At 42.4% G+C, this 22,599-nt stretch overlaps 1 protein-coding gene and 1 long non-coding RNA gene across 5 annotated transcripts in view; one reads left to right on the top strand and one right to left on the bottom strand.

Annotated features, from left to right (window-relative positions):
• CDH20 (cadherin 20) overlaps window positions 1-22,599 on the top strand; it is a 117,685-nt gene that overhangs the window by 87,742 nt on the left and 7,344 nt on the right. For both annotated transcript variants that reach the window (XM_037380741.1, XM_037380740.1), the window contains exons 4-10: window positions 1,282-1,401; window positions 4,804-4,971; window positions 6,872-7,059; window positions 11,700-11,953; window positions 15,427-15,563; window positions 18,105-18,226; window positions 20,099-20,216. In XM_037380741.1, coding sequence (XP_037236638.1) covers window positions 1,282-1,401; window positions 4,804-4,971; window positions 6,872-7,059; window positions 11,700-11,953; window positions 15,427-15,563; window positions 18,105-18,226; window positions 20,099-20,216 — 1,107 coding nt within the window. The remainder of the gene's footprint in view (window positions 1-1,281; window positions 1,402-4,803; window positions 4,972-6,871; window positions 7,060-11,699; window positions 11,954-15,426; window positions 15,564-18,104; window positions 18,227-20,098; window positions 20,217-22,599) is intronic.
• The window catches only part of LOC119144865, a 74,312-nt gene continuing 59,130 nt past the window's right edge, over window positions 7,418-22,599 (bottom strand). For 2 of the 3 annotated variants that reach the window (XR_005103236.1, XR_005103235.1), the window contains 2 exons: window positions 22,338-22,541; window positions 7,418-10,635 (listed from right to left, as the gene is read on the bottom strand). This is a non-coding gene — a long non-coding RNA (uncharacterized LOC119144865). The remainder of the gene's footprint in view (window positions 10,636-22,337; window positions 22,542-22,599) is intronic. The other variant, XR_005103234.1, reaches the window with a different exon arrangement.

The following is a 22,599-nucleotide window of genomic DNA, read 5'->3' on the forward strand; positions in this document are numbered from 1 at the left end:
CCTTGAAGTCATGGAGACATGACAACAATTATTAGCAGCTTCTGTCCTTCCAATCTGTGTAAGCCTGTGCTAAACACAGTTCAGTGGATCCCAAGCTTCTGGTACTGTTTGCTCTCGGCTTTTGTAGAATGGGATCATGTCAAAGATAGTCCTGTTATTGCAGTGCAGAAGACAAACAGCAGCCTTTCTACCTACACAAGGCAGGAGAAACCACTGCCGTATAACAAATCCAACAGTCACATAAAATACTGGTTTTCTGGCCTGTTTTCTCTCTTTTGGAGTTGCTTATTGCTTTGTGGCTCTGTGACATCACTGCAGAGATAACAATACCACATAAATCTCATGCCCTGAAGTTACAGATACGCTTCAGCTTCTCATTCTTCAGTATTATGATGACATAGAGACAAGCATCTAATACAAAAGTTCCATTCAGAAATAAACTTTCTAATGGTAACAGCTAGCTTGAATTCAGATTTATTTTCCAGTGCTATCTAGTAATGCTGGATTTGTTTCTAACACAAAACATTACGTAGAAGGCTAAATACATTCATAAAGGCATTGTCTGACATTTTAAGGAGTCAAAACTCACATATATTTCAAACAGTTATGCCTTACCTTCTCCTTGTTCCTGATAAATTACATCACCTGCAAGTCATTATTAGCTTCAGAGGAAGCAGACCTTGAAAAACAATTGAAGATATATGTATGCATCTGCATGCATTCCAAAAGGCACTTCAGCAGGGTGGCACTTCCTTAAGGCCATACAATGCAAACTGCAAGCCCACAGAGAGATTATCTCAGAGATACATCCCTTCACACTCACTTTTTGTGTACAATTTCCATCCCTTAGTCAACATTCAGCATCCATGGGCCCGCTACAGCAGTTTGTGATTTATGTCAGCATAGCTATAGATCTTGTTCAAGCTGCCTTTCAATAACATTTAAAATCAAGAAAAGGGGAAAAGAAGCAAGCAGTATATAACTAGCAGCTCTCTGCAAACCATAATGAAGTACTGTTAGATCAGCAATTCTGTAACTGTGGTCCATAGAGTACTTGCTCTTTTATATCTTCTTATGGATGCATGATGAATTTATGCCCATTAATTCCTTTAGTGCTAATGAGACACAAGTATGAGCAGTAAGTACAAGCATTATGAGTGTCAAATGAAGAAGTTCAGTGTTGGAAAGCTCTTGTTAAGCATTTCAATTTATTTTAAACTGTGTACTTTTCATGCCAGCTCTTTATCCCACAAGGTCTTACCTGATGGGTTTTTTTGTCAGGCACCTCTGTTATCCAGGTGACAGCGACAGATGCTGATGACCCAACCTATGGGAACAGTGCAAGAGTAGTGTACAGTATTCTCCAAGGACAACCATATTTCTCTGTGGACTCTCGGACAGGTATGTTATTTCATCAGGTAATAAGGTAGTGTGAATACCAAAAGAAAAAGTTTCAAGCAGAAAGAAAAGGCAGTGAGTGCATCATGGCTGTGGTCAGAGAAACGTATTTCTATGGCTTGGAGCCAAGATAGTGCTGCACTGTGCAAAGGCTAAAGCAAGGCTGTTGTAATAAGCTCCAGAAGAAGGACATGCATTCTGCAGTGATACACTAATCTGAATGACCATATTCTTCAGCTCAGGAGCCAGGTGTGTTTGGTGCTGTAAATATTAGCTTCTGTCATTTTAACAGTGTCTTCAGCAGATGTAGTTGGTAACAAGGCTTAGTGGAAAAAAAAATCTACGAACCAACCAGGACTGGAAAGTACAAGCTAAAGGATGTAGTTATCCAGAGCAGTTTTACCGAAGGGTGTTCTTGGTAACCTTAAATTTATCTGCAGGACACCCTCTCTATTTTGCTTGCTTTCTCTCTTTTTCTGTGAATATCCAAGGTTTATATCCAAAGGAGGAATCTGACAGGTTTTGACAGTTTCTAAAGGGCATCTGTAGTGCTAAGGTCAGAAACCCATGAGATGATAGTCACTGCTGAGCCCTAGGGAATGAAAAACACTGCATAATCTACTTCTGAAAGCTAGCGCTTTATGGAGTAGGTGCTCTAGCCAAAGTTCTATGTGGCATGTTATTTCCTCAGCTCTTTACAATATAAATAAAATAGTAATGTTCATTTTGTAATCAGGTGATCAACCACAGACAAATAAGGACACAGTCATAGATTTGCTAAGTACTGAATGATTTCTAGGAAAGCAAAGCAGCAATATCCAGGGTCAGATCCAGTACAGATTTAACCGCTAGAGTGCAACTTAGACAAAAGAGAGGCCCTTAAGTCCAAAATCATGAACTTGATTGGTATTTAAACCCAGAAACAGTCTTTTTCTCCACTTAGTAATTTCCCAGTCACTTAGAACTGCAGCTCTGGATGTGACTAGAGCCGCCTCATCCTTTACACGTAGGCAACAGGACACCGGTTTAGGCTGAGTGCAGTTGTGAGCTGGGAACCATTTCCCCATCAAGGCACAGGACTCTCACCGGCTTCCCCAGTGCAAACCCACCTGCAGGACTTGGTAACCCACAAAATGCAATTGCAGCTCTCACGTTCTTCTAAAACAGAGCTAGAGCATAAACTGTCACCAGCTCCTTTATATCAATGAGTAGTGATTAAAGCACACAATAGCAGCCAACCCATTTCAATACATTCATCTGCTAGAAGCATTTGGAGTCCCTATCCTTCACCTCCCGACACAACTTCTTGGTTCCAGAAGCGTGCTCCCATTCCTGTTCTGTCACTGGCCTCACAGGTGCTGAACAAATGTATATGTGAAGACACAGCTTCAAAGGAAAGCCGAGAGCCTCCTTCCCCTTTTTTTCCAGAATACTTTTACAGCCTGTTCATTATCATATTCCCCTAGAAGGTAAAAAACCATGGATTTAAATCTCCTCAGGCAGAGCAGACAAAGGCCCCGGAGTCTCCCACTTCCCAAGAAACCATCTGTCTGTTACAGAGAAGAAAGGGCATCACCTCTCCTCTTTACTACTGTTTTAAGAGTGCAAACTTGATTCAGTTTGGTGAAAGAAAGGGTACCAGCGCGTTTATTTTGGAAGATCTGAGAAACTGAGCCTTTCCTATAGCCCTACGGAAGGTTTTAAGGATCATCACTATCCTCAGCATTTCTTTGCTGACCAGTTGTGTGCAGCAGCAGCAGCAGTCTCCCTGCTGAGTGTGGCTGGTCCTCTGGGTCTTGTCTGGAGGAGCATGAACCCCAGCTTGGCTCTGAGTTCTGGTGTCCTGGACTGGCCCCCTCTAGGGACAAGGGGCCCCAAACATAGGCATGACAAAGCCTGGCTTTTTGGCACCGACGTCTTTTTTTAGATCTAGCCTGTTCTGTATTAAGGACAAGCTGAGAGTGGAAATTCCCTACAAAGTATTTGCACATGGAAAAAAAATGCTTCCCAAAATACTAAGCATTTTTATACCTTATTTATATCCATGGGAGTTGAGGAGCTACAGCACTTCATGGGAGTCACTCAGCTTTGCAGGATGAGACTCTTCAAGACTCCACGTAGCAAGACTAAAATAGCACACTGTGAGTTGTTCAGTACTGGTCACTATTTCTTCCCTTCTACATGCAGTGATAATTGCCAACGCAATATCTTTTTACTGCTTTTTTATTAAACACATACATTGTCTTTCTGCTAAAAATAAAGACTAAATGCAGATCACTCAAGTTAATAGTGTCCTGATACGCAAGTATGTTGAGCCATGTGGCTGGGATGGTGCCGGGGACTGACAGGTCTTTGCCCCCACACCGGAGGGCACCCCAGATGTGTCACAGCCCGTGTCTGGCCAGGGCCGTTAGTGCCCTGCGAGGTGTCCCCTGGCAGTACATCCCCTGGCAGTAGGTCCCTGGGCTGTCACCAGCCGCTGCCGCTGTCCCGCGGCGGGACCCCGGTTGGTGCCAAGCGGCCAGGGGCGGGCAGGGGCGGGTGGCACTGGGGGAACCGGGGGTTTGACAGCCCCGAAACCCGTCCTGGCAGACAGACACGGGGAAGCGCAGGGGGCAGCCGGGTGAAAAGGAAAGGGGTGCGTTCCCCAGCAGACATGAGGCTCAAGGGAAGGGGAGGCGAGAGGCCGGGCCGAGGCGAGGCCAGCGCGGCCGGCGGGACCCCCCGCCCCGCCGCGTCCCCAGCGGCAGCGGCCCGGCCGCCTGGCCCGGCTCCATACGAGAAGTGCTGCTGCCACCTCATGTTCTCTCGCAGTAGTGTTGCCCTGAAGGCCAGGGAGGCTGGGCAGGGTGCGGGGAGCAGGGTGACAGCCCCCCACCCCGCTCCCGACCCCGCCGTGTCTCCCCGCACTCCGCTCTCGCAGCCCCGGCGCGGTCCCCAGGGGCACCGGCAAGGCCCGGGCCGGTACGCCAGGCTGCCTCCAGCGCTGGTGTGCAGGGACACTGGAAAATTCCGCAGTGTGTCTTCTAACCACGCACATCGCTTCCACTTTTCTGCAGACATCATTATCCTGAGCAGGGCCTTCAGTCAGCACAGCACACTCTGCTCCCGAAAAGCTTTCCCGGCTCCCTCGGAAGGCAATGTATTCATGCTGAGCAGCCAGCCTGCCCCAGAGCTGATGCATTTTAACTGGGCAGCTTTAAAATTCACACCTTCTGTTAACCTAGATCTAATGTGGGGGAGTTTTGCTCTGCTAGGAAAGGTGAGACTGAATGCAGAGTCTTGGTCTCTTTCCTGACATAAGGAATACCGTGCAGGAGCAAGAGCACGCCACCTTGTTTGTATACTCTTTAACTGCCATTTCTTTTGTTCCAAAAACCCCTTTCCCCCCCTCCTCAATCTCAGGCTTAATTAGAACAGCTCTAATGAACATGGACCGAGAAGCAAAAGAATACTATGAAGTGATTATCCAGGCCAAGGATATGGGTGGACAGCTGGGAGGATTAGCTGGAACAACCACAGTTAACATCACCCTCTCTGATGTCAACGACAATCCACCCAGATTCCCACAGAGTGAGTACCCGCCGCGCCAGGACGGGGAAAAGGGGGTGGCTGAGTGGCACGGCTGCTGTTTGCTCTCCTTACAGACATTTTCAAAGTCAGGATAGTGACTATTCAAGATGGGCAGAATTTCAGATTGATTGAAGGAGCTTTTCTTCAGAAAAATGTCAAAACGGAGCAGTCACCACCTTGTCTTTCAGTAAAGGTTTCTGACCTCCAAAATCATCAAAGCCAACTCTCTTTTGGAGGGTGGGAAATTAATTTACAGGAAAAGGAAAGGAGGAGAGCTTTTGTGTTCCTAGACTGCTCGTGGCCGTTGCCTTTGGCTGCTAATTGCTGCCCTGATTCTCTTTTCATCCAGTCTCCAAAAGGATGTCTGTCAGATCAGGGACATGTGGCAGTGCTGGAAGTTGAAAGGTAATTCATTCATTCAACACCCCAGCCGGGCCACCGCAGGTCTGGTGGCTGTGCTGCTCGTGTAGAGTGCGTTACCATACAGGCTGCTCTCCAGGAAAGGCTCATATAAACCATGTCGGCAGTTAAACACTAAGATACGTAACAGCCACAGTTAACAGAATGTAAAAATAGGCAACTCCACTCTCATCAGAAATGTTACTTTGCATTTACAAAAGTGAATCTCAAAGCAAAATTTGCTAAAATTTGTTCCTTCTTTTTAAAATTCTTTTGGATCAAACTTATCTACATAATTCTGTATTACTGTTAAAAATTAAAAAGAAACTTTTCAGGTTTGATTGAACGAGATATTTCAAGATATAACTGGTTTTTTTCTCTTTTTTTTTTTCTCTTTTTTTTCAAAGAAAGCTCTTTCATTTGGTGGTATAGATCATATAGTCATTTTGGTTTTGCCATTTTTCTCATCTACCTCAGAAATGAAAACTCCAGCAGTTCTTTTTGTTGCTGGTTTTTCTCCTCCATCTGTTTCTGCATATTGCACTGCTAAATCAAAGGATTTCTCTAAGGTCAGCAAGGAGCCTCAACTTCCAGTTTTCTTCTTCTGTCAGAGAAACTTGTTAAATGCACCATTACCGATTGGTTTTGTTGTTTTGAAAGTGGCATGAATTGTCACTTTGATATCAAACTCTTGATTAAGAAGAATGAGGATAGATCAAACCCCATCCTTGGTGTTCTTCTGCCTCAAATAAAGCTCCATAGTTGGTGGAGTCAACAGAGAGAGTGCAGCAAGGAAGGTTTGAACATGAAGTACGATGGCAGAGAAGTAATACAAGAGAAGATACAACATTTATATTTTTAAAACACACTTTTAAAATAGCGGCTCTATTTTTCCCCAGCCTTGCTGCTAAGCAAATCAGTGATCCACCAAATGTGCTCAAGACAGGGTTTGTTGGGAAAGGTGGCATATTTTAGTAGAGTAACTGATAAATTTGGAAGAAACAGGCAAGCTTCTGAGCTCTCAGAGCCTTGTTCAGGGCTGAAAAGAAGTTTGTATGGACTTGAGAAGGGATTTGTGGTGCTCAAAACTTCTGTGTTTATTCCCACCGTACAAACTGATCTAATAAAAGATGCCTGTCCTATTAAATCTGTTTCATATCCTGCTTTATATCATAGCTGCAACAGCACTAGTGTTAATTGCCCTATTTTTCTAGCTGAAGTTCCCATTTTCAGGTATATTGCTGTTTTGAAAAGCACCCATTGAACAAGCCTATCGATATGACAAACACCTAAATAAAACTTTCCCAGGCAATTCAGTTGGGCTGTGGCTTTGAAAAGGGAATCACACCTCTGCTGCAGCTTTGGGGAAGGTACCAGAGACTCTACAGGCTGTGCAGTGTTGTGGCCTGCCCTGATCAGCATTTCGCACTGCTTTGTGGTTTTCGGTTCCTTTTCACAGCCTGTTTTTTGCTCCCTTCTCCCTCTCTACTGCTTGCGCCAGAGCATTATCAGATGAGTGTGCTGGAGTCTGCCCCCATCAGCTCCACTGTGGGCCGCGTGGTTGCTAAAGACCTGGATGAAGGCATTAATGCAGAGATGAAATACAGCCTTGTGGATGGAGATGGACTGGATGTCTTTGATATTAACACTGATCCTAATTACCAAGTGGGCATCATAACTGTAAGAAAGGTAGTAAAGTTTCCTTTTTATAGTAATTTATATGGCTGACAGTGGTGGTTCCATTTTATCTGTGCAATATTCCCTTATGCCTGTAGCAACTTGGTTCCCATTACATGAGAGTAGCCCTTTTCCTGCTATAAAACACAATTTCTTTAACATTCATTGCTAAAATATGAAAGCAGACTGCATTCCCAGGAGCAACCTTTAAAAAGTGGGGACAGCATTAGCATAAACATGTATTTTCCCACCAAAGGAATGTTCTGATTCACTATTTATCTATTTAAATATTCTCTGTAGCTTAATTATCCTACAATGCAAGAAATTAGATCAATATTTGCATTTGAACTGTACACATTTTTCACTCCAGTGTCCCACAAACAATAATAAGGCATGCCTTAGAATTATTTATAAACCAATAAAACCTAGGCAGTTTTTTTTTTAATTGCTGCTTGAAGATCCATAAATGCTAATTAGGATAGAAGAAGCTGTCTCTAAAATGGCAGCTGTGAAACTGCTAGTACTCTGTACCGCAGGTGATGCAGAAAGGCATAGAGTATTTTCCTTAGACTCCCTGCTATAGGATATTTATTCTACAGTCTTACATAAATGCTGAAGTTCAACTCTGTTTCTAGGTTATGAAATTGTAACTATATTTCTGCCTAAGCATATCTAGTGTACTAATAAGGAAGTATAGTCTCCATTTAAATAGCCTGGGACTAAATTGTGCACTAAAATGGAACAACACATCGGAGAGACTTGACCCTGCAAACCTCCATGCCCTACAGCAAAGCATTTAAGCATGTATTTATGGTCACCTTTCTCCAACTCCTGTTTATGTGCAGTAGTCCCTAAAGTTAAGCATGTTTGCTGGGATGAAATAGATGTTGAATGCAAGCTCTAAAATAATTTTTCACTCATTTATTGATGAAAGAAAATAGTTTCATGGGAGTAAATTTTTCAATAAGCTTGACTTTTGCTGTTAGGAATACAGTTTTACTAGAAGTTCATGTATGTCAGGAGAAGGAATTATAAAAAATTATGTCATCGATCATACCAGGTATGTGTTGGCATCAGGTACATACTGCTCAATCCACCTACTGTATATAAATGTTTGTAAAATTCCATATATGCCTGTAGTTTTTTATAATGTTACTTTTATCAATACACAAACGTTGGGAAGGTTGTCCATTGGATCCACTCAAACAAAAAGAAAAAAAACACAATTCAACTGGTGTTTATAGAAAAAGATATCAAAAAGGGGTAGTGGGGAGAGAGAGAGAAAGAATTTCTAAATCCAGACTGAGATCTTCTTTGAAAGAAAGAAAAACTTTCTCTTTCATTTTTCTAGAGCGATTGCCCAGAGAAAATAACTAGCACTTCTGTCACGGGCATCAAAAAGTCAGAATTTACAGTTACAGATAAGACCACCACTTGCGGTCTTGTGGCCACTTATCTTAGCCCATTAATCCCACAAAATTTTGAGCACCCCCAGAAGAGTTATGGCTCCTTCAAAGCTCCTGCCTGTAAGGCTGATCTTTATGCAGGTGAGAGCCCCCACTTCTCCTTGCCTTGGCCTTCACGCTGCCCGTAGCGGGCAGGGTGGTGGGTTACCCAGTGTCATTGAGCCTGCCCGCTCAGGCACAGCGGCCCTTGCCATATGCCTCCTGCATGGCACACCGCTCGGTGCCTGCCTCAGCACTGGGGGAAGGAGGGTGAGGGCAAGGCGAGGTTTCCATGGGTTGCTTCTCCTCTTGGTTGTGTTTTGCAGCGTGTTCGGTTTGCAGGAGAAGGCAACCTGCTTGCTGTCCCCATGGGACCAGTGTTGGAAAGAGGTTTGAATGTACCTGTGGAAGCCAGATCTGATGAGGGGGGCAGCAGTGTTGAGGCGCTGGCAATGAGAGCATGAGGAGGGAAAGCCACTGCTGACAATGAAGGAGTCCAAGGCAAACTGAGGGGTCATCAAAAATGTGATGGCCTAGCACACTTGCTTGAATTTTCTCATTTTTCTAACTTGATCATTCTAGGTGATTATGTCTTTTCATAACATAGTTCAGTTTTATAGCTATTAAGTGTTTCTGTGATTTAACTGCCTTTTTTATAACTTAGCTTTTTAGTGTACATGCAATGTTTCTCATGCAGTTTTTTTCACACAAGAAACCATGAAATGTAATGGCCTCTTTCTTATTATATGTTTAGGCAGTTTTGCATTGCACATTCCTTGCCAGATGGACAATAAGTGTTGTTTGGTCATGTGAACATATTTTATTGCTGTTTTACAATGCATAAATATGCAACTGGTAGACCATAATGACTCTGTAATATGTTTGTAGATCTAGCTAAATTCTTGCTGGCAAGTGCTATGCCTGCAGCCATCACTGATTTCCCAGGTGGAACTAAGGGCAGCAGGAGCAAGTTTCAAGTCATCTGTTTGTACCTGCTGCCACAGGTTGCACAGTTCATACTGTACCACTGCACAGCATCTCCAGTGACAGTGGACATTCATCTCCTCGGTACAAGAAAACCAGTTCCTCTTCCAGGATTCATTCCTCAGCCCCATGTACTAAATGCTGAGTGAGTTTTAGTTTTATAATCCCAAGAAGTCCAGTCTTTCATCAGACATTCCTATGCAGCACATCAGTACTGGTAATTTTACCATGGCAGCATGAGCTTTTGTATGTCACTGCATTTTCCACATTTGACGAAAGAAGCTCTTGTGGCAGTAGTCAAGTACTGAAGCCTCCACTGAATTCAGGGGTTGTTTTGAGGCCCATGGCATATACTCCTGCCATGACTGAGTGTGAAACTTCAGCTGATGTTGCTTAAACTAATACAAATTTGGCTGCAGAATTGGCCGGCTGCACTATTGAGCAGGGCAGAGAAGAGATGGGTTATGACTGGCCAAGGACGACTTCACTGCTATAGTAATGATCTTTGTACCTTTGACTTCCAGTTGCATTGACATCCTCCTCCTCTATTTTCCTGCCCATCTCCTTGCCTCCATCTGGTGGTAGGGCTTCAAAAAGAAAGAGTTGAATAGGAAAAGCAAAGGTGCTGGGTGAGAAGAGCAGTGATCTTACCATAGTCCGAATGAACTGAGGCTGTGCGTGGCAGTCCACGCATGATGTTCAAATCCCCACATACGAGTAAAGCCACCTGCTCTGAAAGCCATTCATGTAACAAAAAGGAATGTGTCCCACTGGGAAACCCTAAGAACAGGGCCATTTCTTTCCTGGTAGAAAGTTTGTCTTCTTCAGGATCTATGCCAGCTAAGGGGATCCAGTTGTGCTGGTTTTCAGCGTTAAAACTCCCCAGAATATAAAGATAAAGGGTTGTAACCATTTAACTACAGCAGGATTGCTTGTAACTTCTAACTGCAACTTGGGAAGTCTGACTGTGTCCTCCAAAGATGTACTTCATCTGGCAAAATATTTTTATATATTTTGGCCTGATCCTTCCATAGTGTCAGTCTGGTTTATCAGATGCTTTTAGTCATCTCTTATCAGGACTGGTAAATTGCACATTAAATATGGAATTCTCCATTTAGTTTCAAGCAGGTTTTGGAGAGGCCTTATGTTCTTCAGGGATCTGTGAAAAGAAGAGGGAAGAGAGGTGAAAATTTTTTTTATTGAGAGGTTCAGTGTCAGCATTAATTATTTCTATACACATGTTCATCAAATAAGTCCTTTTATCTAGATAGGAAATCAATTTCATGAAACTAGTAATAGAGAAAGCTGTCCCCCCTTTATCCATTATCTCAAGACAGAAAAGAAAGGAAAAAAAGAGCCATTCCCACTCCCTGTTTCAAATAATACTTGAGTATTTCGTACAAAGTGGAAGGGCTTCCACAGGAACAGGTCAGGGGGATCTCATAATGCTCTGAAATTACATTATTCTCTGGGCAGGCAGGAGATTCAAACCCTAACACTCAGTGCACCTGGATTGTGAACCTGTGTTTAGGACATTTACTAAGAGGAGGTGAAAAAACCCACTTCTAGGAAGGATGAATTACTGATAAAAAGTGGAACGGGATCCCACAAGAGAGGTTGACCATGTCCCCTGCTTCCACTAGAGCCCTTTAGCAGCTTGGCAGTCAGGGCTCTCTTGAGATGAAACTGATCTCTGGGAGAAAAGAAGATGCTGACTAGGACCTCCACCTCATGTGTGAGCATCCTTGTCCGTGCCACTGCACCCATTTTTGAGGAACCGACTCTGTATCTTTACCTTATTTTCAGGTGTTCCCATACTGTCTGTTTCACCTGTAGAAGTCTTCCTCAGAGTGGCTTAAAACATGCTGTGTTAATCACAACATAATGGTGGTGTGGCCACTTTTATTTTCATTTCATCAGGAAGAATGAATTAATATGTATTCTGAAGTGATCTGCAAATATTTCTCCTAGCTTTTTCAGTTCAACTATCAAAAAAAAAAAAATGTAGATGGTGCCATTTCTAATGCTACTGTCACTCCATCTGTAATGCTTTGTCTCCATCTGTAAATATTTTCATTCATTACCCTTATAATAAAAGTCATAGTAAAGGTTCATTTTAAAAAAAGAAGTATCGGTTTATATTAGAGGACATCTTTTACTTCGGAAAATTGCAGTTATATGGCTTAAATCATATGGCTCAGTGTCCCTAATGCTTCTCTTCAGCCTTTAAGTTTTGAGAGCAAGAAAAGCTACACGTTGAAAGTAGAGGGTGCCAACCCCCACCTGGAAATGCGGTTCCTGAACCTGGGTCCCTTCCGCGACACCACCACCGTCCACATCAGCGTGGAAGATGTGGACGAACCTCCTGTGTTCGAGCCCAGCTTCTACTTTGTGGAAGTGCCCGAGGATGTGGAGATTGGAACCACCATACAGATCATTTCTGCCAAGGACCCAGATGTGACCAACAACTCCATCAGGTCTGTCATTTCTTTGTCTGCTCCCCCACTAGCGCTCCCTGGTACGGGTTGGTGGGGCAGTGATGGGGCTGAAACAGCGCAGGTGGGAGGGACTTTCTCTTTTCAGCCAGTAGAAGTCATCAGTGGGTTCAGTCAAACCACATCCCACACATAGAGGGGCTCTGCTATGACTGTCAAAGCAGTGCAGGAGCTCATCCTCACCTTTTCTGTGGTATAAGGAACATCTGCATCTAGCATAACAATGAACTGGTCAGGCATGTCCTGATAGCATACATTTTTTAAAAAAACAACAGACTCTCGTGTCTTTGCTGGCACAAAACCTGACAGCATCACTGAGAATCAGCTGCCATACCAAGAGGAAGGTAGTCAACTCGCTTCTCCTTTCTCCCCCTTCTCTTTCAAAGCCTACCTTTGTCAACAGCTCAAACACACAGCTACTTTTGGAGTAGATTGAATGCATACTAATAAATATTCATGAACCACTAAATTATATAGTGTCTGGTCAAAGCTGCAGAGCTAGATACTCCCATGAGGAGTTAAGAAAGGTAAAGGTGTATTTACAGCCCTGGGAGCTTCGTAGCTGCAACTCAGCAAGGAGCCAAAAGAGCAGATTTGTGTGATCACAGTGCTCTTTTCCATAGTGGCTGCCAAGTCAGCCCAGTTTATCAGAGAGGACTGTTTTTCTCCAAGGCCAGCCCACATACTAATTTTCACAACCTGCAGAAGCTCCAAGTGACTGCAAGTTAATAATCCCAGCAGGCTGGCGTCTTCTTTCATCTGAGAAATGCTTTGGGTGCTGAGCTTCTGTTTGCCAAGCCTCATGTCAGTCCAGCTTCTGAATTATCTACGTTTGGGAACAGCCCTGGGAAATACAGGAGGGAGTTGAAACATTGAGTATTTGGAGGTTTTAAAGGAAATGAAATCTATATATGAGCAACTCTGTGGGCTTCAGCCAAGAGATCTGAGCAGACACAGTCTGTTCTTCTTAATGATATTGCTTTCGGTGTTGCTGCTCTAATTATTTTTTTCATCTCTGCTACCTTAATATACCTATCTTTTCTACCTACATTATAAGGTTATCATACTTCTCATGACATTGTCTCAAATTCTTCAATAAAACTAAGTATTATACTGTCTGCATCAGAATTTCATTACCCTAAACTCTTTTTCACTTGCATCCTATTTTGCTGATTACTGTCTAGCATTATCCAAACACTGCAGTTGCAAACAGCTTTGTGCTAATCTGCTTAAAATAGTATAAGAATAATTCTGCAGACTATCAGAGGGTAGAAGTGTTCATTGTTATTTTTAATGAGGTTTTTCTTAGTTTTCTTCAGAGCTTTCTAGTGACTACCCTTGATGAAACAGCACTCTATAAAACACAGAGTGCATCACCAAAGGTACATTAAAAAGTTGCAAATACACAGAAAATCCTTTGTAACTCTGTTCCTTTCCAACTTTCTTCCTCTTTTTTCTACTGTCTTCCTTCCCACCTTCCTTTCTTCCATCCCTCCTTCCCTCCTTCCTCCCACACACCTAATACATACAAATGTAAATGACTGGGTAGAAGAAAGGAAAAAAAAGAATAAATACCATTTGTAAAGCTATCTAAAATGCAGATGTTGAGAATTGGTTCTCCTTGCCTCTCACGCAGTCTCCTCTATCCATGCCAACTCTGTGCAGTATCAGTCTGGCAATGTTTTAGGCTTGCTCTGAGTTCACTTTGCACAGGGCAAGGCAAGATAAGAAAACTAAAATCCCAGATGCATATTTTGTTACACAAGCTGAAATCCACCTGAAATTAAAACTGTGACCATTTTTTCAAGTATGAAAAAACCTAGGACACATTTCAGAAGAGCTCACTAAACACGGGGGAACTCTCAAATCCTCATTTTCCCAGCATCCAGTACCTGGTCTCCCAGCCTGTGAAATTCTGATGGCTGGAAATACGCCGTGATTGTTGTTAAGTGATTCAGGAAGATTACCTAGAGTACAGTGGAAATGAGTGTGAAGGAGCAGGTATCATTAACAGGAGAACTTACATGGAAAATCCAGACAAAGACTTCACGTGTGCCTCTTGACACCAATGATTAATAGTGCACCACTAATCACAAGGCCTTATTAAATTTCAGATACTCATTGGCTTTAAACTGTCAGATAGAAATTCTTTTTATAGCCCTCATACAAGTTTAATTATTATAGCAAAATATACCAACACTTGTACCTATTTCCTAAATAAATTAAATGCCTCAGAAATCTCTTTATTTAAGAAAAGATGGGAAGGACTGGGAAGGAAAGGAATGCAAACCCACCATCCTACCCTTTTTGATTTTTCTGAAAAAAAAGTGTAAAAGAATTTCCCAACAGTAAAGCTCAATAGTATTTTATATCCCAGTTTAGTAAGTACCTATATAAAGATCAGGCTGGCATGCTTGTTCCAGTGAAGGCATTTGTGCTGAAAGGAGAAAATTCAGAAGAAAAGACCTGTTCAGCATCCGTTATGACTAATGCTTTCAATTCCCGTCAGCTTCAAAGAAAGAACCATCAAAAATGGAAGTAAGTCTGGGCTCTGTTCTAGGCTGTGGCATTTACCTAGGTGTATGTGTAGCTTTTGCCAAAGAATGTCTTACCACATTAACATAGTTAGCTAGGAAGACAATTTATACAAACTGCTGTTAAGAGCAAAGGTATTGAATATTTTACACACCTTGCAAAACAGTCCCTCTGACCAAGTACAGCGTGACACCTGTCAATCAGCTGCCTTCCTGCTGGAATTTTCTAGCCTGCAGGTACCACCACACTCTCCTGCTTTCACATGCAAGGAGCTTGCTCACAGCATTAAACTGGCATGATATTGGCCAGGCAGGTTCAGTAATTATGATCAATCAGCTTCACAGAGGGAGCTGTTTTTCTGGCTGGCTGATAAGAGAAAGCCACTCATCATCGCCCTTGCACTGACGTGGCTCAATCAGTAGGGTGGTCCAAGATGCAGGTGGAGTTTATTGCCCTCAGGGAGGAGAGAATACAAAAGCACAGGGAAAGGACCTAGGCACATCAGCCTAAGTGCCCAGAGAATGAACTGATGTAAAGTCATTTTCATCCTGTCTGAATTGTGCCCAAGGAAGGGGCATAATTATTTTGCTTAGAAAAAGAAATCACACTCCTCACTGACAGACTTTCTCTGTAAAGCAGATGTTCCTGTGCTGAGCCGTGCTTGCTTTGAGGCTTCTTCCTCTAAATCTTCCTGTCTTCCAGCTCCACCCAAGTAGTACTCACTGTTAAATGCCATTAGACATGTAAACTCCTAGTTTTCTGAGCATCTCACTCTGTATCTATGCAAGTCAATGGAGCACATAACTAGGTTGTGGAAGAATGTGGCTCTGCTGTGTATTCTGATTACTTGGGTACTTCATTGGCTATAACACACAGTTTTCACAAGGGTTGCCTAACATTTTTAATACGTACTTTTGCAGATACTCGATTGACAGGAGCAGTGATCCGGGGCGGTTCTTTTATGTCGACATTACATCAGGAGCACTGATGACTGCAAGACCTCTTGACCGGGAGGACGTTTCTTGGCACAACATCACTGTGCTGGCCATGGAGCTGAGTAAGGAGAAAGCAGACTGTACATAGATTAAAGAGATACAATAGACAAAGCAGCCTGAGAGACCTGAATTCAGTAGTTCACATGTTCTTATGCACTGAGTGGGAAGGCTTATTAACTGTATTGTTCTTCTGACATCAACAAGCGAATACTGCATTTTATTTATTTTTCATGCTCCTTTTCACAGGGTGGTGGGAGTAGAGGCTGGCAATTAAATGCAGAGTGCTGCTTTTTCAATTCATTAGTATTCCAAAGATTTATTTAAAACACTTCCTGATGTGTTTCTGCAAGGGTTCTATCCGTTCAGAAGGGCTAGGCAGGTAAAGCAGATGCTGCAAAGGCTGCACAGCTGCCAGAGCTGCCAGTCCTACCTGGGAGGATTGAGTGATGTACGTAGTGGTAGGCACCAATGACCCTACACTGCGAGGTCACTACTTGAAATCCGCTCCGGTTCAACATCAGGTAACTGTAATCACCATCTGCTTGCTGCACAAATAATTTGGGCCAGAGTGCTTTAGAATCTTCTAGTATACTGAACTTATTATGCTTTTGGGGTTTTACAATGAGCTAAAACTCAGCTCACGATTCATCCATGCCAGGTATTTACCGAGGCTATGAGACCAAAGAGATGCTGATCATTTCATAGCATCAGTATGAAAAATCTAGCTGAGTTCGAAATACTAACAGATGTGAGCTTCACAAAGGAGCTTGGGATATATAAGCAAATAAAACAGAAGTTTCACGCAATCTACCTGAAATCTTTTTTGTCCGCATAGCTTTTGCTCAGGATCTCAGTTTATCTGCTGAGGGGCAGAAGCTTTGCAGAAGCTTTCCTCAAGTGTGAGAGAGCTCCCTGCACATCCAGGCTGTACCAGAGATATGGGGCAGTTTGAGAGGCAAAGCGTTTCAAGAAGCTTGTCCAAAATGCAATCAGCCAGCCTGAAGTTAGCAGAGGGAGCATTTCACAAGAGCCAGGGTGACTCTGCCACATATTTGCAGGCTGTTCTAGCACACAATACCTTTCTGTCCCCTTTTTAGTAATGAGAGGAGTTGGTGACATGGGAGGATCTCACTCCCATCTCTTTTGCTGCTAGTTTTCTTATCAGCCACCAATATCCATTGCAATGCCATGTAAATCCACATACACACATGAGGCTGTAAAAGCTGCCCCTGTAGCAGCGCTCGAGGGTGAGAGCAATATGAAAGCGTGTCTCCCTTTGACTCATCCTCCATCAAACCTCTGTACATGTGCAGCACAATATTTTAATTCAGTGAATATTTTCGAAAATGTTATAGTTGTGCACTCCACAATAAAGCTGCTAGTTTTAAAAGTTAGATCAATATTCCTAAGAGTGTAAATGCAGACATTCATCTGCCACAGTGACAGGTTATTAGCAAGATATGTATGGACATGTGGGAATTAAGGATTAACTATCCTTACTCATTAATAACAAATAAATACTAGAAGGATTAAATCAGAAATTAGGGAGAAACAATATAGTTAAAGAGCATTATCTCAATGATACAATTTAACATATGTTATGGATACAGTACACTGAACATTTAAGAAAATTCCAGAGTGTAAGAAAATGCTCCATTGTTTATTTGAACATACAATTTCTAGCTATAAAGGGAGATATATCTGGAGATAAATGCACAAAGTGTTATGGCTAAAAAGAATATGAGAACATTATTTTTTAAGAATTTTCTGGATTTTTGCACCTTTTCTAACCTCTTATTGATTAATTTATTTTTTTCTTGCTGCTTAGAGTTTCTTTGTATCATTAAATAAGGGAAAAAAGATGTTTTGGGGCAGAAAAACAGGGTAAGAAAAAAATTATTCTGTGGCCACTTAGTTTGGAAATTGTGAATATCGGAAATGATATATGGATTTACTGGCAAAGAAAGCTAATGAACCAGTGGGACAGAAATATCACAAATTATGTCATGCACAATGTAAAAATTTCATTGCAATTTTAAGCTTCAGTGAAAGCTTTTCTGTACAAATTCGTGTGTTACTACATTTTAAACCCCTGTACAAAGTATCAAAGACTTGACACTATTTTTGAGTTCAAGGAACATAAATTCTGAGCAAAAACATATCTGAACTGCAGAATTACCACTTTCAGAAAGCTCTAAATAACAAGGCTATCCTTAAAAGATCCCTTCCTAATTTGTGCCACTAGTATTGAGGCTCAACAAACAGTATTGCCCAGTCAAAAGGCAATAATAAAAAAAACACAAGGCATTGTCTAAAACTTTTGTTATGGAAATAGTACCATTGGACTGAACCAGGTTGAAGTCTTTCATGGAATTTGTTTGAAAAAGATGTGATTAGGTGGGAAGCCAGGATAGGCAGAGAGCAGCATTTGCAACTTTACTCTGAGTCACACAACCCGCAAGCAACCGCAGCTCCCCATGGGGAAACATCATTTAACATGAGTCAGTAGTGAAAAAGCCACTTTATGTCTTGAGCAGAGTGAGGAGCACCCTCTTCTTCCTCCCATATATTGCCTTCCTTTACATTGTGCCTCCTCCTTCCAGACAACCCATCCCAGGTGGGCAGTGTCTCCGTGACCGTGAAAGTCCTGGATGTGAACGACAACGCCCCAGAGTTTGCAAGGTTTTATGAAGCTTTTGTTTGTGAAAACGCCAAAGCCGGGCAGGTGAGAAACGCTAGTAACGCCGGGCACTGGGAAGAGGGTGCTGTCCTCCACTGAGACAGCATGCCAGAAAGGGTGACCGTTGGAGAGAGGGCTCAGCTAACCACACGTTTCATCTGAACTCTCCTCAGCAGCTGTCTGTGCTGCTTTGCAAAAGCAAGCATGTTGCACTGGGATCGGCATTGTATATAGCACCTCTTTTTTTCTCTCGCAGTAGTTTCCAGGCTTACTATACAATGCACTTCATGACGGAAGTAAAGCCTTCTCTTGGGCAGGTGCCAGCAGGCAAACACCCGCTGTGTCCTGTAGCAGCAACCAAGAGTGGAGTCAGCCTGGCCCATGTGATAGATAAGGCTTACTGTTAAAAGACCCTATTTATAAGAGCCTTAAGCACCCCTGGACTTATAGGAGCTGGGTGTAACATACTACATCAGCTTCAAAGGGGTGCCAAACAATCCGTTCTGCTGTGAACTGGAGATAGCAGACAGTCATAGACAACACAGGACTTCCCACTCTGCCCACTGTAAACCAGCACCTCCAAGCAGGTGGAGAAGCCTCTTTGTTCCCCTCCCTTCCAAAACTGCATCAAAGCCCTTGAACGAGGTCTGCCGGTGTCACAGATGGACATGCTGTGGAGGGAGCATGGTCCCTTGCTGGAGCTGGTGCAAGCTCTACTGCTGATCACTTGTGCGGAGGCGACCCGGTGCTTCACCACACAGGGCCCACAGTGCAGACTTGTCTCTCCTAATTCAGAGTTGACTAGCATGGTTTAAACACACAGACACACCACTCATGATTTGTGAAGGAAAAATTATGCCAGTAATACCACTGTGTGTTTGCTGAAGCTTATCCCAGCTTGCTGTGAAGCAGAATGAAATAGCTACTCACTGCTGGGACAACTGTACTCACAACTATCACATACAGGATAGTCTCATCTCACCAATTTACAGAGGTCCTTAATAACATAGGGAATAGAAACCATTCTGTAGCCTTTTTCCTGGTTTTGAAGGTTGAGGTCCTAAATAATAAGCTTTCCGAGACATGCACACTAATTTGGAATACTTCCTTCAGTGGAGAAAGACAAATTCTGTTGTCACATTTGGCAAAGTTCTGAAATCAGTTTTAAGGTGGTACATAAGTCTTTGTGAGTATGTCATTTGCCTTTGAATCCAAAAATAACTTTCAAATGCAAAAATCCAGGTGAAGATTTATTCCTTGTCTAAAAAGATGTCAGCATGTTTATTCAGACAGAGCTATAGCTCACTGTGCTTCAAGCTGTTAGACCTACTTTACTAAACCTCTAAAGGTGAGGTGGCAAATCTCTTTCTGGATTTAGCATTGTCTTAGTTTCTTTCCATGGTGTTATTTATTGCACATGCAGAGTTGCCGTTTCTCTCTTTCTTTTCCACGGACACCTTGGGAAGAATTTAATTGATTTAAAATTAAAACAGTGATAAAAAATTCAACCTGAAGTTCTTTTCTACCTGCGAAATGATGCTGAAAGTAAGTATGGACTTTCTTACAAGCTCTTTAATGCACAATGAATTTTCTGAACACCCTGAGCCCTCAAAAGAAAAAAGAACCATGCAACAGAAGATAGGGATGCACGAGAGTGTCTGTTGTTTGAAGCAAACAGACTATCTCCTCCTTTGTTTAAATGTGATTTGCATGATCAGAGCAAAATAAATGAAACCTGCAAGGTTTTGAGTCTCTTCTTGGTTTAATTATTATACCTCTGCAAGAGTTTTATTCAGAAGTTACAGTTGCTTTTATTTCTATATAAAAATTATATGTTAACTATATGTTATGTTTGTTGATTTATATTATATATATTTTGCTTCTCGCCTGCTTCTGCTTTGTTCTCATATTCTGTAGCTGATCCAGACAGTGAGTGCCATTGACAGGGACGACCCACAGGAGGGTCAGCACTTCTACTACAGCCTGGCTCCGGAGGCAGCCAACAACCCCAACTTTACTCTAAGGGACAATCAAGGTAATCAGAGTGGACACAGACAGTTAGCTACTCTAATTTCTAATGCCTGAGTTGGACTTGAGAGGCTGTGACTTATAGTGTGTGATAAGACTGCCATTTCAAATAATACCAAGTGACACCTGCTCCTTAAAGGCAGTGATAAAATTACATATTACTTAATATACTTGAAGGCTATATGATATTTTCTTCTCAATAAATATTCTCTAGCAATAGGCCTCTTTTTCTTCTTTAAGGAAATGTGCCAGTGTTTTGTGCAAATTCAGGTCTTGTGGTCAGGCTGCAGGCATCTCAGATTACTGGAGTGGAAATTGCATTCGTTCAAAAGGAGATGCTTAAAGGTAGGATAGCAACTGGAACTAGGAGACAAATCTGAAGAGAATTACATTGCTCTTTTTTTGTGCTCTTCATGTTTTCTCCCAGGCACAGAAAGGGAAGGTTCTTGTACCGTTCCAAATCTTTTTCCCCAAGCACTTTTTTTCTTCCTCTTCGCACATACTCATTTCCCTAGCAAAGGAAGGGAGGGAGGGAGGAGATGCAGAGCCTTATGCGGGTAACTTGGTGTCCAGCTAAAAGTCTGTGTAAGATGTGCTAAGTAGAAGCTGAAACACCAGTGGGAAGATTCAAGGCAAAGTGCTGGCATTTGAGTATTCTAACCAGTGGAATTTGCTTCTTTTTGGGAAGCTTTGGTGGTTTTATAGCCTGCAGGAAAGCCCCACCATGGCACACCTTTACTTGACTGCTGCTGATAGAGGATCTCCATGGGCAGATGCTGAGGTCCAGTCCACACCAGCCTTCATGGGGAAAGAGCCTGAATGACCTGGTGCAGAGCTTTGAAAGTCAATATGAATGGGCTGGATTTCAGTAAGAGTTTAGTGTGTCAAGTACCACAAATCAGCAAGTGATTCCAGAATAAATGGGGAGAAAGACTAGCCACCTGCAACATACATGGCCAGTCTTCAAGCAGATTGCCTGCCACTGCTCCCACACATGCCTACTTGTCACACTTACTTCCATAAGCCCCTGTCTGTGCCTCTGCAGGCGTATGAAAGAGCAACATAGAGGCTAATAATAAAGCCCCTGCCTTCACTAAATAAACATGTCTTAAAGCATGCTACTTGCAGAGTCTGGAGCCCCCCTCCAGCATGTTAATGCTTTTTCATCCCCAAAGTAATTTTTTTCTACAGTGTCCCTGAAGCCTCCCACAAAATTTCTTCCATTTTTATCCCCTTCTCTTTCCCATTGTTTCCCTCTTTTTTATTTTTTGAATATATATTGCTCAAATAAGTGAACAAACAAAAAACAACTATTGCTAAAGCATTTGGCAAACTAGACTCATTTCATCCTCAAGGCATTGTTCTAAAAACAGAAACACACAAAATTCCCAGCATCAGATGCACTTTTTCTAAGGCCATACTTGCAATAATTTATAGTGACAGCAGTGACTGAATGGCTGTGCCTCCCACTCTCTGTAAAATACCAGTTTTCCAGAGATATATATCACAAGAAGCTTAGGGTACTATTGGTTACAAATTTGAAATAAAAATGTTAAGAATCAAACCACTGCCTATTTGAAATATACACATTAAGGATTAATTTACTGCCTCAGCAATTTAGAGTGCAGTAGTCATTTCAGTAACCATAATTTATATTTATATTTTCATCTTGGGACCACTAAGGACTATATAAATTACATGACTTAGTCACAGAGCAGGTAGCTATACTGTATGTCACAGGGTGGTAGGACAAGAAGCAGAACCCACCTTGCTAGTCATAGCTTGCGCACATAAATAGGAGATGGCAATGCTTCCCAGGCTGTGGGAAGGCATTGTTAAGAGTAGCAATTGTGCTGATTACTTGGTTGTCCGATATCGCAATAAGAGAAAGTGCAAGACATGCAGCCTTCCTGGCAACAATTAAAACCTTGATTTCTGCTGAGCAACAGATAGATCACAGTTTGCATTCTGATGAGCTGTTTTACATATTTCTTTGGCCCTCATCATTTCAGTGTCTGAGAACTTCATCAGTCTATCCTTTCTCCACGTATCTCTGGCAAACAGAGAAATCCTATTGTTCTCCACTTTATAGACAGGGATCTGGGGCAAGGAGAAATTAAGTACTTACATGCCTGGTTCCCTTTGAGTTCAATAAAATCAGTGGGAGAGAGACATGTATCTGTAAAGATCTGGACCCAAGTGATTTCCCAAAGCCGTATAGGATATACGGGATGAAGCAGGGAACTGAGCTGGGGTCTCCCATCTCTTTGGTTACTGATGCAGGGCACTGGCAAGTCATCTTCTCCCACTTCTAAATCCAGGCAAGATTATGCTGGGAAAATTTTGACAGAAGAAGCTTGCTGTAAGAGTGGGATGAACAACAGAATAAA

Source organism: Falco rusticolus, chromosome 3 (assembly GCF_015220075.1).
Source record: "Falco rusticolus isolate bFalRus1 chromosome 3, bFalRus1.pri, whole genome shotgun sequence".
In the NCBI taxonomy this organism is placed as follows: domain Eukaryota; kingdom Metazoa; phylum Chordata; class Aves; order Falconiformes; family Falconidae; genus Falco; species Falco rusticolus.